This window comes from Leucopleurus acutus (assembly GCF_964270905.1).
Source record: "Leucopleurus acutus genome assembly, chromosome: 10".
Taxonomy (NCBI): domain Eukaryota; kingdom Metazoa; phylum Chordata; class Mammalia; order Artiodactyla; family Delphinidae; genus Leucopleurus; species Leucopleurus acutus.
The window spans coordinates 102,736,425-102,756,177 of record NC_139153.1 but is presented as its reverse complement, the minus strand read 5'-3'; the positions used below and the strand labels follow the sequence as shown (position 1 = coordinate 102,756,177).

The window sequence follows — 19,753 nt, the reverse complement described above, 5'->3', positions numbered from 1 at the left end:
GAGAGGTTAGGGAACCTGCCTGAGGAGTTGGGGCTGTTAGCGGCAGCGGAGCCTGGGAGCGAGTGCTTGAAGCTGCTTTGCGAACGTCACAGTCCTCTGTGATGGGTGAAGTCCACTCCAGTCAAACACCTTAAAGGATGTCTACCACCTGCCAAGCAGTGACCGGGCTGCAGCAGTGGACAAAATGCATGTCCCTTCCTGAAGGGATTACAAGGAAAAATTAGCTCATTCCAGCTCTATAGGTGAGGGGCTAAAAATCGAAACACGTAAAGAAAGAAGAAAATGAGAATGGATACAAAGGGCTGGTACGTAAGGTTCAGGACTCAGAATTGTAGGCAGGAGTAAAGAGAGCTGGTGGAGGAAACGAGGAAGGTCATTGCAGGTTGGAACTGAGTGAAAGTACAAGTCCATGTCTGTATTACAGTCTGTGAATGGGATGTTACGCCATTTGGCTAAAGACGCTAATTATATGAGATTTAGGTAAAAGTCTATTATAATAAGGGATCCTGAACAACTAAGTTTATTTGTTACTGCTGTTGATGAGGTTCCAGAACGTTCTTTGAAATTAACCTAAAAGCTAAGCATACTCTGACCCCTGCCTCTAAATACTATTTGAGCCTTGTTCTTTTCCTAACGATAGAATAGAGGAAACAAGCTACCTCTTGTTTCAAACAAGTTGCCTCTTCAACATTTATTTCAATTGTCCCTTAAATCATCTCACCCATCCCTAACTCGAATATTCCATCTTATTTAGGGGGATGATATACAGAAGCTTAATACTGACTGCCTTAGTGCCGGGGAGGAGTTTGGGGGTAGGAAGAAGCCTTTCCCTTTTGGTAATGTTTGAAGTTTTAATCATGTGTGTGTGTTTTTTAACGTTAAATAAAAACTGATTTGAACTCACTCACCATCCACCAAAACCAAAGCCCACTACCCCCCAAAATATCCAAACTCTGATCCATGCGTGTTACATCGGGTTTTCCCCTTTACAGTGTTTTTCAAGTATGTCGTTCCAAGAACCACCTGCAATAAGATCACCTGGGATGCCTTCTTCTGCAAAGTGGATCCCGGGGCCCGACTCCCAAAGATTCTGTTTCCGTAGGCCTCCGGGAGAAACCAGGACTCTCCTTTTTTGTTTCCCTGACTCTTACGTACAGTGAAGTGTGTCAATGCATAGTTTCCCTTTTTCACCGGTTAATGAGGTAAGCTCTGGCTGTCTGAGCTTTATCTAACCAAGGTTAACACTTCCAGCAACAAAGAGCCTTGGGGAAAAATCCCATGAACTGAGAGATTTGGGCTGCTCTGTGGACAGAACCGAGGCTCTGTGGGTATCTTCAATATCCTAAAACTATTAGATCTGAGGGAAGCGGGTTGTTTCAAGCCTGAACCTGTAGCTAGGCCCCAAAGGGACATGATCTTGCTTTCCTGTATATGACAAAGGGCCTGGGGAAGGGAAAGTTTCTAAGGATTCATGGGAGGACCTAGAGGATCTTGTATGTTAATTTAACAAAACAGCAACTTCCTTAGCTTTTAATGGCCAAGCAAATACCCAAAGTTTAGCTCAAAATGACAGACAAAGGAGATTTGTCGAGATTTGTCGAGATGGGAAGAAGAAAGGGTACCAGTGGAGAAAAAAAAAATCACTGAGAGAGACAAATACTACATGATGTTACTTATATGTGGAATCTTAAAAAATGATGCAAATGAACTTATTTGCAAAACATAAACAGACTCACAAACACAGAAAACAAACTTACGGTTTACCAAAGGGGAAGGGATAAATTAGGAGTTTGGGATTAACAGATACACACTACTATATATAAAACAGATACACAACAAAAACCTAATGTATAGCACAGGGAACTATATTCAATATCTTGTAATAATGGAAAAGAATCTGAAAAAATATATACATATATATGTATAACTGAATCACTTTCCTGTGCACCTGAGACTAACACAACACTGTAAATCAACTCCAATTAAAAAAAGAAAAAAAAATCAGACTCTTATGGTTGTTTAATAGAACAGAATAAAAGAATAATTGTACCAGCGATAAGTCTATTATGCCATTTATTGATGATGGAATCACACTGGGAAACAATCACAACAAAAGAACCATCTTGAATAGAACGGTTTTCCAAGTGAAACATTCCTTTGAAACATAACATGTAAGAGACTCAAATATGTCATCAGGGAAGCCCCTGGTTTATATGTAGACATCTCAGCTGCGACTGTCACAAGTTCCACTCCACAGCACATTCAGGAATTGTGTGTGTGTGTGTGTAAAACACCTGTACCTCGGAATGAGGAACCATATTTTTGCCAGGCTTCTTGGAATAGACTTGCTCATGTTGAGATGCAGGAAAGAAAAGTTATTTTTGGTCGATGGGTGAGCACTTATCCTTAGCTATCAATGAAGGTGATTAACAGCTTAGCTTCTGAATACAGAATGGTCTGTTCGGTACCATGTCTTTTCGGTAAAGTTTCTTTCCGGTCCTTGGTGGTGCCTTAATTTCTTCCCTCTGATTTTCAGGAAAAGACAGAGGTATAGGTGAGACTGGTGTAGGAGACTTTGGTGGCAGACATCTGGTTGAGAGCATTTTGACCAGCACCCGAGCTGTCTCGGCAGGAGCAGGCTCGGCTGACAGTTCTCCGCGTGGGTTTAAAATAGAGACCTTGGAGTTCTTAAAGTCGTCGTAAGCTGCAATCACCTGTTTTGTGGTGGGTGAGGTTTTCAGAGCTGGTCTAGAATTCCACTTGTACTTCCCAGCACGGCTGCAATTCCACTTGGGAGCATTGTATTCAAGCTTGCAAGAACCAGAATTGGTTTTCCTCTCCTCGTGACTTTTCTCTACACAAGTTGTCTGAAGACCCCCAGAGTCGGAAGGTCTGGGCTGTCTCATTCTGGGTACAGCTTTGGAGGAAGAGGGCTGTTCGGTGGCTAAGGGAGCACAGAAGGAAGTCTGCAGTCTCGGCCGTTCTCTTTGAATAGTCATGCGCTGCAATCTCTCTAAGTCCAGTAAACGAGCTACCAAATGTTCCAGAGAGCTGTCTAGAGGCTCCACTGTCATCTTCCAATTTTCAGATTTTGAGATGGCTAATTTGTGCAAGTCCAGGGTATTGAAAGGAGGGGGAAGAAAATCAGGATATGGAAATACTTCACTTGGTTCTTCTGTGAAAGAGTCTTCTACATTTTCTATTGTTTCTGGCTTTAAGTTCAGGTCCATCTTTTTAAAATAGCTGAGTAAAGTATCGTTTGCTTTTTCATTTTCTAATAAATCACTTTCATCTGTTAAATTTTCTTCCACACTGCTGCTTCCATACTTCAGATTCCAATTTGGCGCAGTTAAAAGTTCGCCACTGTTGTTTCCTAGAGTTGAGCATAAATTAGTATGAGGCTCATTTCTGTCCTTAAAAAAGTCTCCAGCAGCATAAGGCCAGCAGTGACTGCCTGCAGGGCAGGGCAGGAGCCAACTGGCTTGTCCACTGAAGCACTTGTGAGTGGTTCACAGCGAAGAGCCTTATGCGATTACTGGTCACATTACAGCCAGTTCCCACTGAAGATTTTTTGAAATCCCTTAAAAAATGATTTATTTAATGAATGGTTGGTTGTCTAGAATTAAAATGCTATTAAAATGATAATGAATAAGAAACCTTATCGAAGACTAGCTAATGTTTGGTTCCCAATGGCATATGTGTATCTATCTATAACAGAAACATGTTAATTTTCAAATATGCTCTAATTATATACAGCTATATACATTTTTTAAAGTACAGATTAAAACAGTAACTGGGCATCCCTTTGTACATGCACAGGTGACTAGATCATTATACCTACAAATGGCTAACTGGCTATGAATGGCCACTAGGCTGAAAGTGTCTAATTATAGCTATTTGCCTATGATATATTGTACGTTCAACTATGATGTCTGAAAAGGAGGCTATCCAACTCCAATTGAAATTATAGTGAAATGTTTATTTACCGAGAATTAGATAAAAGGAAACTCTCGAAGAAGGTAGCTAGGTTACTTAAGAAGGGCTTCTACTTTAGCCACTGTGGTTTTTAAAAAATTATTCTATCAAAAAAGGAAGCAAACCAATGTCTATCAAACAAAAATGATCCCAGAGAGAGTCTATTGTAATTTTCATCTGATTGTGCTCTTTTATTTTAGGACTAATACTTCTAGGTATTATATTCAAATGAAAACTGCAAAAAAGCCAGGCCACAGAATACTGAGTTTACAGTTAGTATTTGTTTAAAGCTTACTAGAAATACTGCCATGGAAAGATCTGATGTGTTAACTGACATACTTATAGCCCCATTATCTTCCTGCTGCTTTTAAAGCCAATTTACACTAAAGGCAACAAAGCAGCCTTGAAGGATTTTGAAAAGTACAGAAAATAATAAAAATTTATTTATTTAGCTAGTAAATACTACAGCTTTACTGACTTGCCTCTGAAAAATCACAGGAAAATCACCTTAAATCTATAATTGATAACAGACACAATCCATGTAGCACAGTTAAAAACAAAAAGCATGGAATCTGGATGTGGAAGACCTAAGCTTGAACCGCTTTGCCACCAACGAGCGAAATGGAAATTATAACATCCACCCTGGAGGTGCTCTAAGAAGCAGACAATTATATGAATGTACTTTGCAAATTGTTAAACACTAAATGAAAGCTATGGTGACTTTTTTCCTTTCCTTGTTGACAGCATATTGAGGAGAAACCTCTCAGTAGCTTCCAACTCTGCACCATCCCCAGGCCTCCCCAGTATCAATCACGAACACCCCCCAAACGCGTGATTCTGTTTAGTCCTCACAACAGCCCCACGAGGTCGGCAGTTTCATTCTCTACCTTTGACAGATGAGGGAACTGAGGCCCAGACTGGCTGAGGTCGCTCATCTCGTAGGTGGTGGAGCTGGGATTAAACCCTGGCATTCGGTCCCACGTTCACATCTCCAACTCCTGCGCTCTGCCGACTCATTTACGTCCTCTCACGTCACTTGACCTCTTCCTTTGAGTTCCTTCTCTTAAAGCAGGCTTCCTTCCCCCATCACCACCCACATCCCAGGACATGAGTCACTACAGTCCCCTTCGCGCCTCTTGGTTCTCCCCTCAATGCTAGCGCTAGGTGAGCTGTGTCCCGAGCCACACAGGGGAGAATCCTCAGCTGAAGAGACAGCGGCCGTCAAGGGAGCCACACGGTTGTTAAAACTGTGTTGACAGAAGAGAGGAACGCAACTCGGCGTCCCCATTAAATAATACGCTATGTAAAAGCAACACCTGGCGGTGCTCGGTACATGTTAATTTCGGCGGTGCTCCATACACGTTAATTTCCCAATAACAGTAACCTGCGTTTTGAAGAAGCCTTCTAGCTGGTTCTCACGCACACCAAAGTTTAAGAGCAAAGAGTAAGAATTCAGATCCCAGGAAGGGACTGAAGCAGGGAAGGGGGTGTGAGAGCGTGAACCAAGCCTTCACATTCTGGTCCAACCATCTGGTACCTGTCACCTGCTTCCATGTCCTCACCCGTAAAACAGGGACAATGACAACAGCACCTCCCTTGCAGGACTGTCCTGAGGGTTAAATGCGTTAATACGCGTAAGGAACGAAAATCATTCCTGGCACGTGAATTATTACTTTCCTATTACGGTTCCTTTTCACTCGAACGGGAAGTCCAAACTCTCTCCATCTAGACCCTCCTGGTAAAGGCCCAGTCACCTCTTCACCACATACTGTGCTGTCTGCCAGCCATGTCCTATTTTAGGGAGCGTCGCTATAACTTCCCACTACTTGCACACAATACTTTTTTCCTTCTGTTTGTTTTTTGGCCTCGTACTTCAGCTGAGCAGTTAACTCATCTGTACTTGGATTTACTTCAGTCATTTAGGGGTTTTTACAAACAGAAATATTCTCTCACCTGTTCTCCGTAGCACTTCCTTTGTTGAGAGGATAACTCCGTACCTGGAATATCCCTTGTTTACTATTCTAAGAACAGGAAAACTACGGACAACATTTTAGTCAGTAACTGCATGCCTTTTTAAAAAAAAATAATACTTTCAGAGTGTGATGAATAAAACCCTACCTGTGTTCTTTTGGGAGCATGCTCTGACAAAGTAAGTTCCAGCATGAGTTGCTCTACTGGAATTTCCAACTGGTTCTATAAAGCAGCAGACTTTTAAACACATGACATCTCTGTTCCCGACTCTTGTTCTAAGAATGCATAGTTCTTGTTCTAACCAAGCAGTATATAGTAAAGTCCTATAATACTCCCTCATATCCATATAAACGGCTTTTACTGACCTCAGTAGGAATTAGTATAATCTGTTTATAAACATCAACTAAACAGTGTTAACTAATAAGCCTTGACTATCATTAAGACTGTATTTTATTAACTGTTTTATTTTTGATCAAAAAAAGTAAATGAAAGATTAATTTTTTTCACTACTTCAAAACAAAATATAACCATTTCAGCTGCTTCAAGATATCTTAAGGGCTGAGACCACTTCCCTTTTGGCAGTGACTGGAAAGCATTATCTTCGCTACAATGTTAATTTCCATTTATAACACTGTTATGTTGAAAAAAAGTAATATAGTAAGATATTTAATGACCAATTTGCAGCGTTGTAAAATAGTAAATAAAGGCTTTGACTTGTTTGAAGAACTCTATAGAAATAAAATTTTAAAGTTTAACTTTGAGGAAAGAAATTTTATTTAAGGAGCATACATGGTAATGTTAAAATAATGTTTTGTGAATTACTTAAAACCAAATACCTATCCTTACCTTGTTCATTTTGTCTGAAAGAATGTGTATGAAAAAAAAGACAATTAATAGGTACATAAAACTGGTGATATTCAAAACAAGCCCCCTTTAATATGAGTGGTTGTTCATATTATAAATTAGAATATAAATTTTCATATATTTATAAATATAAATAGACACATCGAGGATTTCTTACCACCTGTGGCACCATCCCTTCCAGGTGGGAGGTTTTTATTTTCAGGAACGGGTACTTCTGTATCCAAATTCCAGTGAGATAAGTTCTAAAACAATATTTGTTTTAGGATACACTTAATGTAAGAAAAATTTAAAAGCTCAAATACATAATTTTACAAGTCCCTTGGTTAAAATATAACAAAAGGCACAAAGTTCCATGACCGGCCCCCTCCCTCCTATAAAGGACACTCAGCATTTGTGAGGAGTGGGCAATGTTCTCATCTAACTATCATCAGCTGGATAACACCTCTTAGGAAATGAAAGGCTTTTATAAGAATTTATGATTTCATTCACATTTTGTTAAAATAATGGCACACCAGTTTTCAAAACTTGTGATTTAAAAAGTATGGTGAAATGTCCAGGTCACAATGGCACAGTCACCAGAGTTCATATGTCTGAGCATCAGACCTGAAAGAGTATAGAAGTCTTTCCATCAACCGAACAAGATTCTCACATACTCAACACTGACCAGCCCACCTCTCATTCTAGACTCCAGATGCTGAGAAACACTTAGGAAATATTTTTTAAGGCAAAAAATGAATAAGGACAGGTACAATATCTATTGAGGATTTATGTTCCAGACACTGTGCTGAGTGGTATGCGGGAGAAGCGTGGGGTGCGTGCGGGAGAGGGATGTGATCATTTATCCTGGAAAGTGAAGAGGTGAACAGTTAATTTTAAAAAGTGATCTTTGAGGGATGAACTCAGTTTTTTTTTTTTTTAAATCTCAAATGAGAAAATCCTTTGCAAACCAAACTCCAAGCAGGTAGTACTAGGTATTATCTCTGCACTAAGGAGAAACAAGGACAAATAAGCTTAAGTCCAGGATGAGGATTTAATTGATCCACAGGGAAGTTCTCTCTCGACAGGAAGGAGAGCTGAACATTGCAATGTGGGCTGCAGATTATCTTTCTCTGGAGGTTTTCATGAAAAATAAAATTAATAAAATTCTCTGCTCTCTGAGATAACATGCATTGGATCTAGTCTCTGCTTGAGAATCGCCAAGGGAGCTCTTTAAAAATAATAGTTGAAGAAAATGACACAGATTCTGATTCAGTAAGATGAGGCCAGATATTTGTGTTTTGTTTTTTTGCCGTACGCGGGCCTCTCACTGTTGTGGCCTCTCCCGTTGCGGAGCACAGGCTCCGGATGTGCAGGCTCAGTGGCCATGGCTCACGGGCCCAGCCGCTCCGCGGCATGTGGGATCTTCCCGGACCGGGGCACGAACCCGTGTCCCCTGCATCGGCAGGCGGACTCTCAACCACTGCGGCACCAGGGAAGCCCCAGATATTTGTATTTTTAAAGCCTCCTGACAGATTCTCAAGCTTCTCTCAGCTCTGTAATCCTGGTTCCCTAAGGTACAAAATAACCTGTGAGAGAAATAGCCTTACCTTAACATGATAAAGGGGAGGTGATGAAAACCATGCTGTTGAGGTCATAGAATAAAAGTAACCAAATTCGTCAGCCAGAAAGGAAGGCTGTCAGTAGTCCATGAAGTCAGCCAGACTGCAAACTGCCTACAGGGTGGGCATCGGTTCTACTATTTGATATCCACCTGCCTTACCAATATTTTTCACAAAACACGTGTGAGAAAATTTAAAAGGTGAGCATTGCCCGACGGTTCAAGGTGGCATGTTTCACCAAATCCAACTGCAATTAGAAATGCTTGGAGGACTTCCCTGGTGGCGCAGTGGTTAAGAATCCACCCGCCGATGCAGGGGACACGGTTCGAGCCCTGGGCCGGGAAGAGCCCACATGCCACGGAGCAACTAAGCCCATGTGCCACAACTACTGAACCCGTATGCCACAACTACTGAGCCCGTGTGCCACAACTACTGAAGCCTGAGCGCCTAGAGCCCGTGCTCCGCAACAAGAGAAGCCACCGCAATGAGAAGCCCGCGCACCGCAACGAAGAGCAGCCCCCCATCGCCACAACTAGAGGAAGCCCGCGCGCAGCAACGAAGACCCAACGCAGCCAAAAATAAATAAATAAATAAATATATTTTTTAAAAAAAGAAATGTTTGGAGATTTACAAAGAAGCTGGTTAGCTTTTCCTTTGTTAAAAGACATAAAAATTTTCAGGGAACTCTACTCAACACTCAGTAATAACCTAAATGGGAAAAGAATTTGAAACAGAATAGATGTTTATGTATAACTGAATCACTTTGCTGAAACTAACCTGAAACGAACACAACATTGTTAACCAACTATACTCTAATATAGGATAAAAATTTAAAATAAAAAAAAAAAGAAAAAGAAAAATTTCCATTCGGTATCCCCCGACGCTGCTTCCCGGGCAGCTGCCGTACCTCTCGGGAGACGGACGCGCGCAGCCTGGGGCCGCTGTCCTCACCATTTCTTCCCCCCCGTCCCGCTTCTCTGTTTCCTCATAACCCTGCACAGGTGTGGGACAGGCACGCTGAGGGTACGGCACGAGGCTGATTTCAAAGAGCGCGTGAACTTGGGCTCCGCATGCAAAGGAGCTCAGAACGCGGGAGAGAGGGCCTGTGGGGCGAGGCGGGGTAGCCACAGGAAATTAACTGGAAGCCAGAGGCGATCAGACAAATACGGGGGCACAGAAAAAGCAAGGAGGAAGGTCTAAATGACAGAAGAGGAGGAAGTGAAGGTCTGAAGTGAGAAGGGAGATATTTTCAGACAGGACGATAAAACACAAATTAGAAAAAGTATGGTGAATTATCTGGAATTAAAACACAGGGTCACGAACTCTGCTTTTAATGATTAAAGCCAGGTGCTCCGTTTGAAAGCAGGATTAACCTTACACACGGGCACAGCCGACACTCCCACATGCCTCAGAGGTACCAAAAGGCCCGCTCCTGTTTAAGGCATAAGTCTCCGAGAACTACAGTGTCATACAAGTGAAGCAATCTTTAAGGCGTTGCTTAAACGGATTAAGTTATTGCTTAGGGCATGGGTATCTGCAAAAAAACCACAAACTGAAGCCACCGCGGTACTCAGTGTCTTTCCTAGTCGTTTACAACTGTTTGTCCCCTAGAGGAAGGGTGGGTCCTGAAGACGCAGAGACGCAGCTCAGGGACGCTCTGCATCAGTAAGAACCGATCCACCTGCGCCGCGCCCGGGCGGAAGGACCGGGAGGGAGGCGCGCGCGGGCGCTGGGGATGCGGCGCCGCGGGGTGTGCGGGGTGAGTGCGCGGCCCGGCCTCTGTGACGGGGACCCGGGGCGGGGCCGGGGGGTGGGCGTCCCGCAGGTGCGGGCCGGGCCGCCTCTTACCGCTTGGCGCCGCTGGCCACCGGCTCGTCCACGGCGGCGTCTCCGCGGGCGCTGCCGCCCCGAGGCCCCGGCCGCTCCGCGTGCACAGCCTCTGACTCGGCCCGCCTGCAGAGAGGACACAGGGCAGCACGCAGCCGGAACGCGGCCGGCGGGGCCGCGACCCCGACCCCTGACCCCCGACCTCGACCCCACCCACGGCCCCGCCCCTAGCCCGTCCCCTGACCCCCCGCCCCTGGCCCCGCCCCCTCCCCCTCGCCGTACCCGGACCCTAGACTCCGGCCCTGTCCCCGACCTTGAGACCAACCTCGCCCCCGCCCCCGGCCCTGACTACGCCGGGCCACGACCCTGATCCCGATTCCGCCCCCGCGCCACCAGGCCGGGCTGTGTGTCCAGTGCTGTCCACGCTGCCAACATGCAGTGTCCCCATAACTGACGTGAGAGCAGGAAGGTGTCCCAGCTGAGCGCAAGCCCGCCTCTGGGCGGGTCCTCATGAGTCCAGATTCGATTATACGACAAAGCACTGACATTTGAGCCAGAAATGGGGGTGGTACTAATGCATTCTGTGCGTGTAACACCCAGCTCTGGACTCAACCCCCTAAAGCCTCATTAAGCAGCTGAATGCACTGGTTCTTAATATCTGGGGGGAGGGATCCTCGGAGAAAAATGCAGGTGCACCAGATGCTCACCACCATTTCAAGGGTTTCTCAGATCTCTGACTCCCGCCTCCACCCCCAGCCCCTAAGTGTGTCCCCCATTTCCATTTTCCTCTCAGGAAAGCCTTCCCTGACTCCACTTTAAAGAAGCCCTTAAGCAGTGCTCTTCAAATTTATAAATATTTGAAATAAAATTATGTGGGTAAAACACACACACAAAAATAAAGAAGCCCTTCGCATGCACTCTACTGCATTTCAGGACCCCCATCTTTCTTTCTTCCCTGGGCTCCTCACCATCTTGTTCGCTTCTTTGTTGTCTGTCTCTTCCCAGCAGAATATGACTCCATGAGGGCAGGGGCCCTGCGCGTCTCGTTCACTGCTGTATCCCCGTCACTTTAAAACTGTGCTGGGCTCTGTTCCATCTTGCAAGATGGCGGGTGAAAAGGCTGAGAAGCCAGATACTAAGGAGAAAAAACCTGCAGCCAAGAAGGCTGATGCTGGTGGCAAGGCTAAAAAGATGAAGCAGGGGGCTTCCCTGGTGGCGCAGTGGTTGAGAGTCCGCCTGCCGATGCAGGGGACACGGGTTCGTGCCCCGGTCCGGGAGATCCCACATGCCGCGGAGCAGCTGGGCCCGTGAGCCATGGCCGCTGAGCCTGCGCGTCCGGAGCCTGTGCTCCGCAACGGGAGAGGCCACAACAGTGAGAGGCCCGGGTACCGCAAAAAAAAAAAAAAGAAAGTTGACATTAAAATATCTGTAAAACACACTACAGAGTTTTAATAAGCTGCAGAATAAGGAACAATGATTCCATTTTTGCCAAAAGACGACTATGTATTTGTAAACGCAAATATGTATATAAATGCATAGAAAAGAGTTCCAGAAGGAGACACAGCAAATTCAAGGTGGTGCCTACCTCTGAGGAAGGATAGAGATGGGAGGGAGGAAGATGTTCCCTTTGCTGTTGACTTGAACCAAAAGGGCCGCCTGGTATTTCTCCAGCAAAGACGGGTTTATTCAGGATCAGAAGAGAACCGCAATTTGGGGTCTGCAACCTTGGTGAACCACCGGCAAGTCTCCACGTGGCATGGGAAGGATAACATCTTATAGAGGGGAAAAGAAGTTAGGAGGGCAACAAAAACAGTAAACAAGGAGTCTGTGGTTGAGTCCTAGCAGGAAAGAAGGGCATCTTTCTTCTTTCTGGTTGGGCTCAGCTCTGAATGCAGGGGTGAGAGCTCCCCCTGCTGGTCCCTCGGCTCTATTTAACTGAGGCTTCTGTTCATTAATTTTTTACACTATGTATACTTCTTTAAGTTGTTTGATTTTATTTATTCCAGTGGAAATATTTTCGTGTGTCTTTAATTTTTGTAACTAAAATGCAATTTTAAAATCGAAAATACAGTGAGCATTTATGTGAGGTTGGAGAATTGGGTTTTGATCTCCCAGTGATATTCCAGTTAAATGTTGATTTAGAGTTTGTTCTCTTAGCCTCCCAGTGTAGGCACGAATATTGATACATCTTTAGCAACTGGTAGTGTTCCTGCCGTGTAGACTGCTGTCCATTTCATTAGATGTGAAGTTCTGACAACCAAAGCAAACCCTATGCTCTTCCTATTGTTCGGGCAAGCCTGTGGGAGCTGCTGGGCGGCCCAGCTGTGTGGTCACTGAGCTAATAAACTGCTACCAAGAGCCCTGGCCTTCACCCACTGGGCAGGAGCTCCATACTCCAGGCCTGCCCTTGACTCACTTGGAGTGGTTTTTCTGGCCTCTAAGGATCAATCTATTCATCAAGTCATTAAACCATTTAGTCCGAATGCCAATCTATGGTCCCTTGAGCCAATTCTTTGTCCCTTAGGTCTCTGTCAATTACCCTACCTAGGAGGGACCTTCAGGGATTCAGCCTGAGAAATAATGGGGGCCGGACAAGCACTGATCTAATTCCTAATCCAATGCAGGGTCCCCCTGAGTCTCTCTGAGACTCAGCTCCTCTTCCTACGGTAGATGTGTAACAGCTTATTTTCTATGCACCCAAATGGATTGCAGAGATGCTCATAGCACAGCCTGCAAACTGGCTTTCGCTTCTCAAATTGTCACCAGTTGGCAAAGAGATAACAAGCTTACACTACAAGATAACTCAGCTATGTCACTAAACACCCTGCATGGTTCAACTGACTCCCCTTCTCCTTCCCTTCCTATCTCCTTCTCTCTGTCTTCCTCTTTCTCCTTCCCTCCCTTCCTTCCTTCTTTTTGGAGAAGATGGTTTTAATGAAGGAAGGAAGTAGAGTACTGGATTACATCCTGGCACAAGCTCTTTGGGTCACTACGGAAGGGCGATTTGGTTAGGGGCCAACTGAGGTCAGTGTGAAGCAGTGGATGTGATGTCAATGCAGAGTGTGGTTAATATCGCTGAAGATAAAAATAGTAGTCCAGTTACTTACCATTCGTTTGAGAATCATGCAGAGATTACACCAATGACCTTCAGTACCTGTGGTAGTACGAGCACACCTGCTTTGTTCGTTCATTCACTCATTTCTTGCTGTGCATCTATTAGATGTCTAGAACCAGGCTACGGTCTAAATGTTGCTCACTGATATTTTTGGAATGAAGAAATGGCAGAGACCTCAATAGCAATTAAGTGGCACAAACAGTCTTTCTCAAATTAATGGCATCTTTGCTGTGCAAAGATGGAAAGGAACATTGAATTGTATTAATGATTGTTCTACTACTAGGTGAGAATTCTGAATTCTCTGGCTTAGAAAGGATCTTAGAAAGACATCGATTTCCCAAGGAGATTAATCTGACCCCCAAACCAAGCAGTATGCCCCTGTGGAGAAGAAAAGTCAACAACAATGCAAATCAGGGGTGGAAGAAATGCCATTTGTGGAATAAAAACACAAAGGAGCCTCCAGTGTCAACCATAGTTGTCAGGTAGGTGCCTAATTTTTGTCCTATGCAGGCATATTTAGAGATGGATAGGGTGACCACAAACCCTCTTTATGCCTTAAAAAGCTAAAAAATGACTTAATGTTGTCTTTGGCATATACGGTGGGTGTGAAAACAAGCATTGCTCTGTATAAAAGCACATGAGTCCCGTTTGCACACCTCCCCGTGTCTGCAGGAGCCCTCATTGGGAGAAAACTCATGGAGACTGGAGCAGGTGCGTGGGTTCCCCACGGGCCATCGCATTCCAGGTCAGTGTGCAGAGACCTAGCAGGGCTGGAGAGGAGGGATTCTTAGGGACCCAACCACCGAGCTGTAGGGCTTTTATGCTGCATGAGTTGGGAAGCACCAGCCCACCCCAAGCATGACCAGGACCTAGGATGATATCATGTGAGTGGCAGAACTTCGGCTTTACACCTAGTCTACAAGATTTCTTCTTTTAAACGTAAGCACGTACAGCTATAAAATTTCCACTTAGCACTGATTTGACTTTATCCCACAAGTTTTGGTATGTTGTGTTTTTATTTCATTTGTTTCACGATATATTCTAATTTCCCCTTTGACTCATTGGCGGTTTAAAGGTGTGTTGTTTAATTGCCGTATATTTGTGGATTTTCCAGTTTTCCTTCTGCTGTTGATTTCTAGTTTAATTCCATTGTAATTAGAAGAAGATATATGATTTTACTCTTTTTAAATTTAGGGCTTCCCTGGTGGCGCAGTGGTTGAGAGTCCACCTGCCGATGCGGGGTACATGGGTTCGTGTCCCGGTCCGGGAAGATCCCACGTGTCGCGGAGCTGCTGGGCCCGTGAGCCATGGCCGCTGAGCCTGCGCGTCCGGAGCCTGTGCTCCACAACGGGAGAGGCCACAGCAGTGAGAGGCCTGCGTACCGCAAAAAAAAAAAAAAAATTTATTAACACTTGTTCTGTGGCCAAACATATGATCTTTCCTGGTTAATGTTCCATGTGCACTTGAGAAAAATGTGTATTCTGTTGTAGTTGGGTGGAGTGTTCTGTACACATCGGTTAGGTCCAAGGGATCTATGGTGTTGTCCAAGTTCTCTATTTCCTTATTGACCTTCTGTCTGATTTTCTATCCACTATTGAAAGTGGGGTATTGAAGTCTCCTACTATTATTGTAGGCTGTTTCTCCTTTCAATTCTGTCAGTTTCCTTATATATATTGGAGTTCTAATATTAGTGTGTAAATGTTTATAATTGTTATATCTTCTTGCTGTCTTGACCCTTTTATCATGATATTATGTCCGTATCTTATAACAGCTTTTGAGTCTATTTTGTCTAAAATAAGAGCCATCCTCCTCTCTTTTGGTTACTATTTGTATGGAATATCTTTTTTTCGTCCTTTCACTTTTAACTTATGCATGTCGCTAGATCTAAAGTGAGACTCTTACAGGCAGCATATAGTTGAACCTTGATTTTTTAATCCTTTCTGTCAATCTGTGCTGATTGGAGAGTTTAATACATTTAATTATCAATGGGGAAGCACTTACTTTTGCCATCTTCTTTCCCGTATGTCTTACATCATCTTTCGGTCCCTCATTTCCTCCATTACTACCTTCCTTTGAGTTGAGTTGATATTTTGTGTTGGCACATTTTGACTCCCTCGTCATTTCTCTTCGGGTGTTCTCTATGGATATCTTCTCCGTGGTTGCCATGGGGGTTACAGATAACATCCTAAAATCATGATGATCCGTCTTAAACTTTTACCAACTTAACTGCATACAAAAACTACTGATTTACAGCTCTGCATCTCCATTTATTATTATTATTATTTTTTTTTTTTTTGCAGTACGCGGGCCTCTCACTGCTGTGGCCTCTCCCGTTGCGGAGCACAGGCTCCGGACGCGCAGGCTCAGCGGCCACGGCCCACGGGCCCAGCCGCTCCGCGGCATGCGGGATCCTCCCGGACCGGGGCACGAACCCGTGTCCCCTGCATCGGCAGGCGGACTCCCAACCACTGCTCCACCAGGGAAGCCCTCTCCATTTGTTATTGATGTCACAGATTACATCTTTATATATTATATACCCATTAACATAGATTTATAATTATATCTTAAGCATTTGTCTTTTAAATCCTGTAGAAAATAAAAAGTGAGGTTACAAAGCAAAATTACAATAATAGTTTTATATTTGTGTGCATGTATTTACCTTTGCTGGAGCACTTTATATTTTCATGTGGCTTTGACTTACTATCCAGCATCCTTTCATTTCAACTTGGACTCCCTTTAGCATTTCTTGCAGGGCACATCTAGTGGTAATGAACTCCCCCAGATTTTGTATAGGAATGTCTGAAATTTCTCCCTCATTTTTGAAGAACACTATTTGCCAGATGTAGAGTTAGCAGGTGACAATTGTTTTTGTTCTTTCAGCACTTTCAACACATCATTCCGTTCCCTTCTGGCTGCTGAGAAAGCTGCTCATCCCATTGGGGATCCCTTGTGTGTGATGAGTTGCTTTTCTTTCTGCTTTCAAGATTCATGCTTTGTCTTTGACAGGTTTGATTACAATGTGTCTCAGTGTAGGTCTCCTTGTGTTTATCCTACTTATAGTTCATTGAGCTTTTTGCATTGTATATCATGTCTTTCCTCAAACTGTGTTAAGTTTTTAGCCATTATCTCTCCTCCTGGAATTCCCATTGTGTGCACACTGGTCGCTGGATGGTGTCCCATAAGTCCCTTAGTCTCTGCTCACTTTTGTTCTTTCTTTTTGCTCCTCAAACTCAATAATTCCAAATGTCTTTAAGTGTGCTGATGCTTTCTTTTTCCTGTTTGAGTCTGCTGGCGAACCCCTCTAGTGAATTTTTCAATTCAGTTATTGTAATTTTCATCTTCAGAGTTAATTAAAAAAATAATTTCCATCTCTTTGCTAATACTATTTTGTCACACAGTGTTTTCCTGATTTCTTTTAGCTCTTTGCCCATGTTTTCCTTTAGCTCTTTTGAACATATTTGACAGTTGTTTTAAAGTCTTTTTCTAGGAAGTCTCATGCCTGTGTTTCTTCGTGGACTATTTGTGGAGATTTTGTTCCTTTGAATGGGTCACATTTCCCTGTTTCTTTGCATGCCTTATGACCTTTTCTTGAAAACTGTGCATTTGAAAGAACAGCCACCTCTCCCAGTGCTTGCACACCGCTGTGCAAGACCTTGAAATGGTGGGCCCATGAGTCTTGAGACCAGCCCAGGCCTTTTCAGGTTTAACTGGGCATGATTCCTGTCTGAGCCTGTGTATAGGTTTAATTTTTGGTTTTGTTTTTAATCCTGCCCCCCCACCCCCAACTGCTTTTAAATGTCTTCCCAAAGAGTCTCATTCCAGCTTCTTCTCAGGGTCTTAAATGCTCTATTGTCTTCCTCTGCTTGTAATCTCTTTCTCTGCATCCACGGGTGTGCAATCAGCTTGTACTTTTGACGTGTTTCAGTGCCTTCTGTGGCTTCTAGCCCAGGACCCAAACTATGCCAATGTTTCCATCTGAACTTTGAGTCAGGCAAGACAGCAACCAATCCCTCAGGCAACCCAGACAGGCCAGCATGTTGCAAACAAGTTCCAGTCTGTTCCTTCCATCCCAAGAGGAGGAGGCGGGAAGTAGACTAATTCCTTCCAACCACGTCATGCAGGGGAGTAGGTGGGGCAAGAGTGAGTAAAAATGTCACAAAATCTCCTATCAGTATTTTTTTTTTTTTTTTTTTTTGCGGTACGCGGGCTTCTCACTGTTGTGGCCTCTCCCGTTGCAGAGCACAGGCTCCGGACACACAGGCTCAGCGGCCATGGCTCACGGGCCCAGCCGCTCCGCGGCATGTGGGATCTTCCCAAACCGGGGCACGAACCCGTGTCCCCTGCATCGGCAGGCAGACTCTCAACCACTGCGCCACCAGGGAAGCCCTCCTATCAGTTTTAATGTAACTTATTTCTTGATTGGACATTCACTTGTTTGCTGTAGATGTCTGACGGGTTTCTGTAGTTGATTATTTGATGTTTCTGTTGGGCGATGAGGACCTGAAACTTCCAACATCTTGCTGATGTCACTCTGATTACTTATTTTTCCTAGTATTTTTTTCTCCCTGTACTTCACATTGCTTAGTTTCTGTTGACTTATCTTCTAGGTTCTTTGACTCCTTTGTCATCTACATTCTGCTAGAGTCCCTCCAGAGAATTTTTTTTTTTTGCCACATCATGCAGCTTGTGGGATCAAACCCGGGCCACCACAGTGAAAGTGCTGAATCCTAACCACTGGAATACCATGGGATTCCCTAGAGAATTAATTTTAAATTTCAGATTTTCAGTTCTAAATATTTTATTTGGTTCTTTTTTTGTGTGTAGTTTGTTTCTCTGATGAGAATTCATGTAGTTTTAATCATTTCAAGTGTGTTTTTCTTTACCTCGTGGAGCACAGTTATGAGAACTGCTTTAAAGTCTTTGTGGGACAATTCCAACATCTAGGTCATCTCGGGATTGACGTGTGTTGTCTTTTTTCACCTTAGTGTCCACATTTTCATGGTCTTTTGTATGTCGGTAATTTTGGATTGTATCATGGACACTGTGAATATTACGTTGCCTGGAGCCTGAGTTTTGTTGAATTATCTGGAGAATGTTGATGGTTTTGTTTTAGCAAGTAATCAACCTGCTTAGGTTGAGACTATAAGCTGTCTTGATCTTGTGTTAGTGGTGCTTAAATTCCCAGTTTACTTCCCAAAGCCTTTACCATGTTGGTTTGAGCCTGTCCCGCTTGTGAACCTAAGCTGTGTAGGTTTATACCTAGAATTAGGGGAGCACCTCATTCCTTCTCTGCTCTGGGATTCTCCTCTCCAGCCCCAGGGAATCCTTTTCCTGGTTAGAGAGATGTTCTTCTTGGCCTCAAATTTTCTTTTGCCAGTCACACCATGGCAACCACTGCACTGCTGCACAGTTGGGCCTGCCTTTGGGGCATATGCCCCGTGCTCAGGACAGAGATCCCAGCAATTGTTTCCTAATGTCCCACAGTCTCAGAAACTCATGGGCAGATGCTTCTCCACATTTTGATGCCTTACCACGATCCGTCTGCTTTTGTTTAATGTCAGCATCCTCAAGCCATTGTTTTTCACCTTTTGTCCAGAGATGTTAGTCGAAGTCAGTGGGAGGGATGGGCAGCTCATGGGGACACAGTGGGGCTGGGACTCTCTGACCCTTACTGGGACTCTGACTCTGGAAAAGCTACTTACATCTCCATGCCTTGGACTCCTTACTTGTAAATGGGTAGCAGCAACAGTTTACCTCATTTTTAATTCCGGGCATTGTTTTTTGAGGACAAAATGTGCTTATGGGCATTAAGCACTAGAAACAAATAGTAAGTGCTCAGTAAACACGACTGGGTTATTACTATTAATGTATTTCCTATAAGAGTGAACACTTATGGGTTAGGATTACTGGAATAAAAAAATTAAGAATTAAGAAGTTAGAGGTTCGGTGGGTTGGCTACCTGGATGCTGATGCTTGAAGGAGGTTAAAAAGGAAGGAGGACATTTAGAAGAGCAAAATCTTCCATGCCAATCCTACAGCCACTGGAATTAAACTCTTGTCAGGTGATTCATATGGCAGCCATCGAAACAGAGAGTCACAAGGACAGTTAAGGCAGCTTTCAGGGGTGCTTTTTATAAAGTACCACATTAAACGACAATGGAGACTATATGACAGATGAGGAAATAATCACTGATACAGAACATCACTTTCCAATGAAACGATCCAATCCCTTCATCCCTTTTAATCAAATTATAGGGGGGAGGATGAAACTAAGATTCTAATTCATCCTCTAGTAATATTGCTCCCTGTTTGCTCCCCCTGCCAGACGGCTGAAAAAGAACATGCGACCCACTGAAGATCTTGACTCGGTCATCCAGAGACTGTCGGTGTTTGGGCCGATCAA

General features: G+C 44.0%; 1 protein-coding gene across 1 annotated transcript; it reads right to left on the bottom strand.

Annotated features, from left to right (window-relative positions):
• Positions 1-1,610: 1,610 nt before the first annotated feature.
• FAM217A (family with sequence similarity 217 member A) lies at positions 1,611-12,627 on the bottom strand (the record flags this gene model as incomplete). The annotated part of the gene is given in 9 exon segments (XM_082848443.1): positions 1,611-2,426; positions 2,430-3,448; positions 3,451-3,504; positions 3,507-3,580; positions 5,929-5,996; positions 6,094-6,168; positions 6,968-7,052; positions 10,257-10,425; positions 12,612-12,627. Coding segments are annotated over 9 exon segments (1,611 nt in total). The 3' UTR covers positions 1,611-2,375.
• Between the last annotated feature and the right edge of the window lie 7,126 nt (positions 12,628-19,753).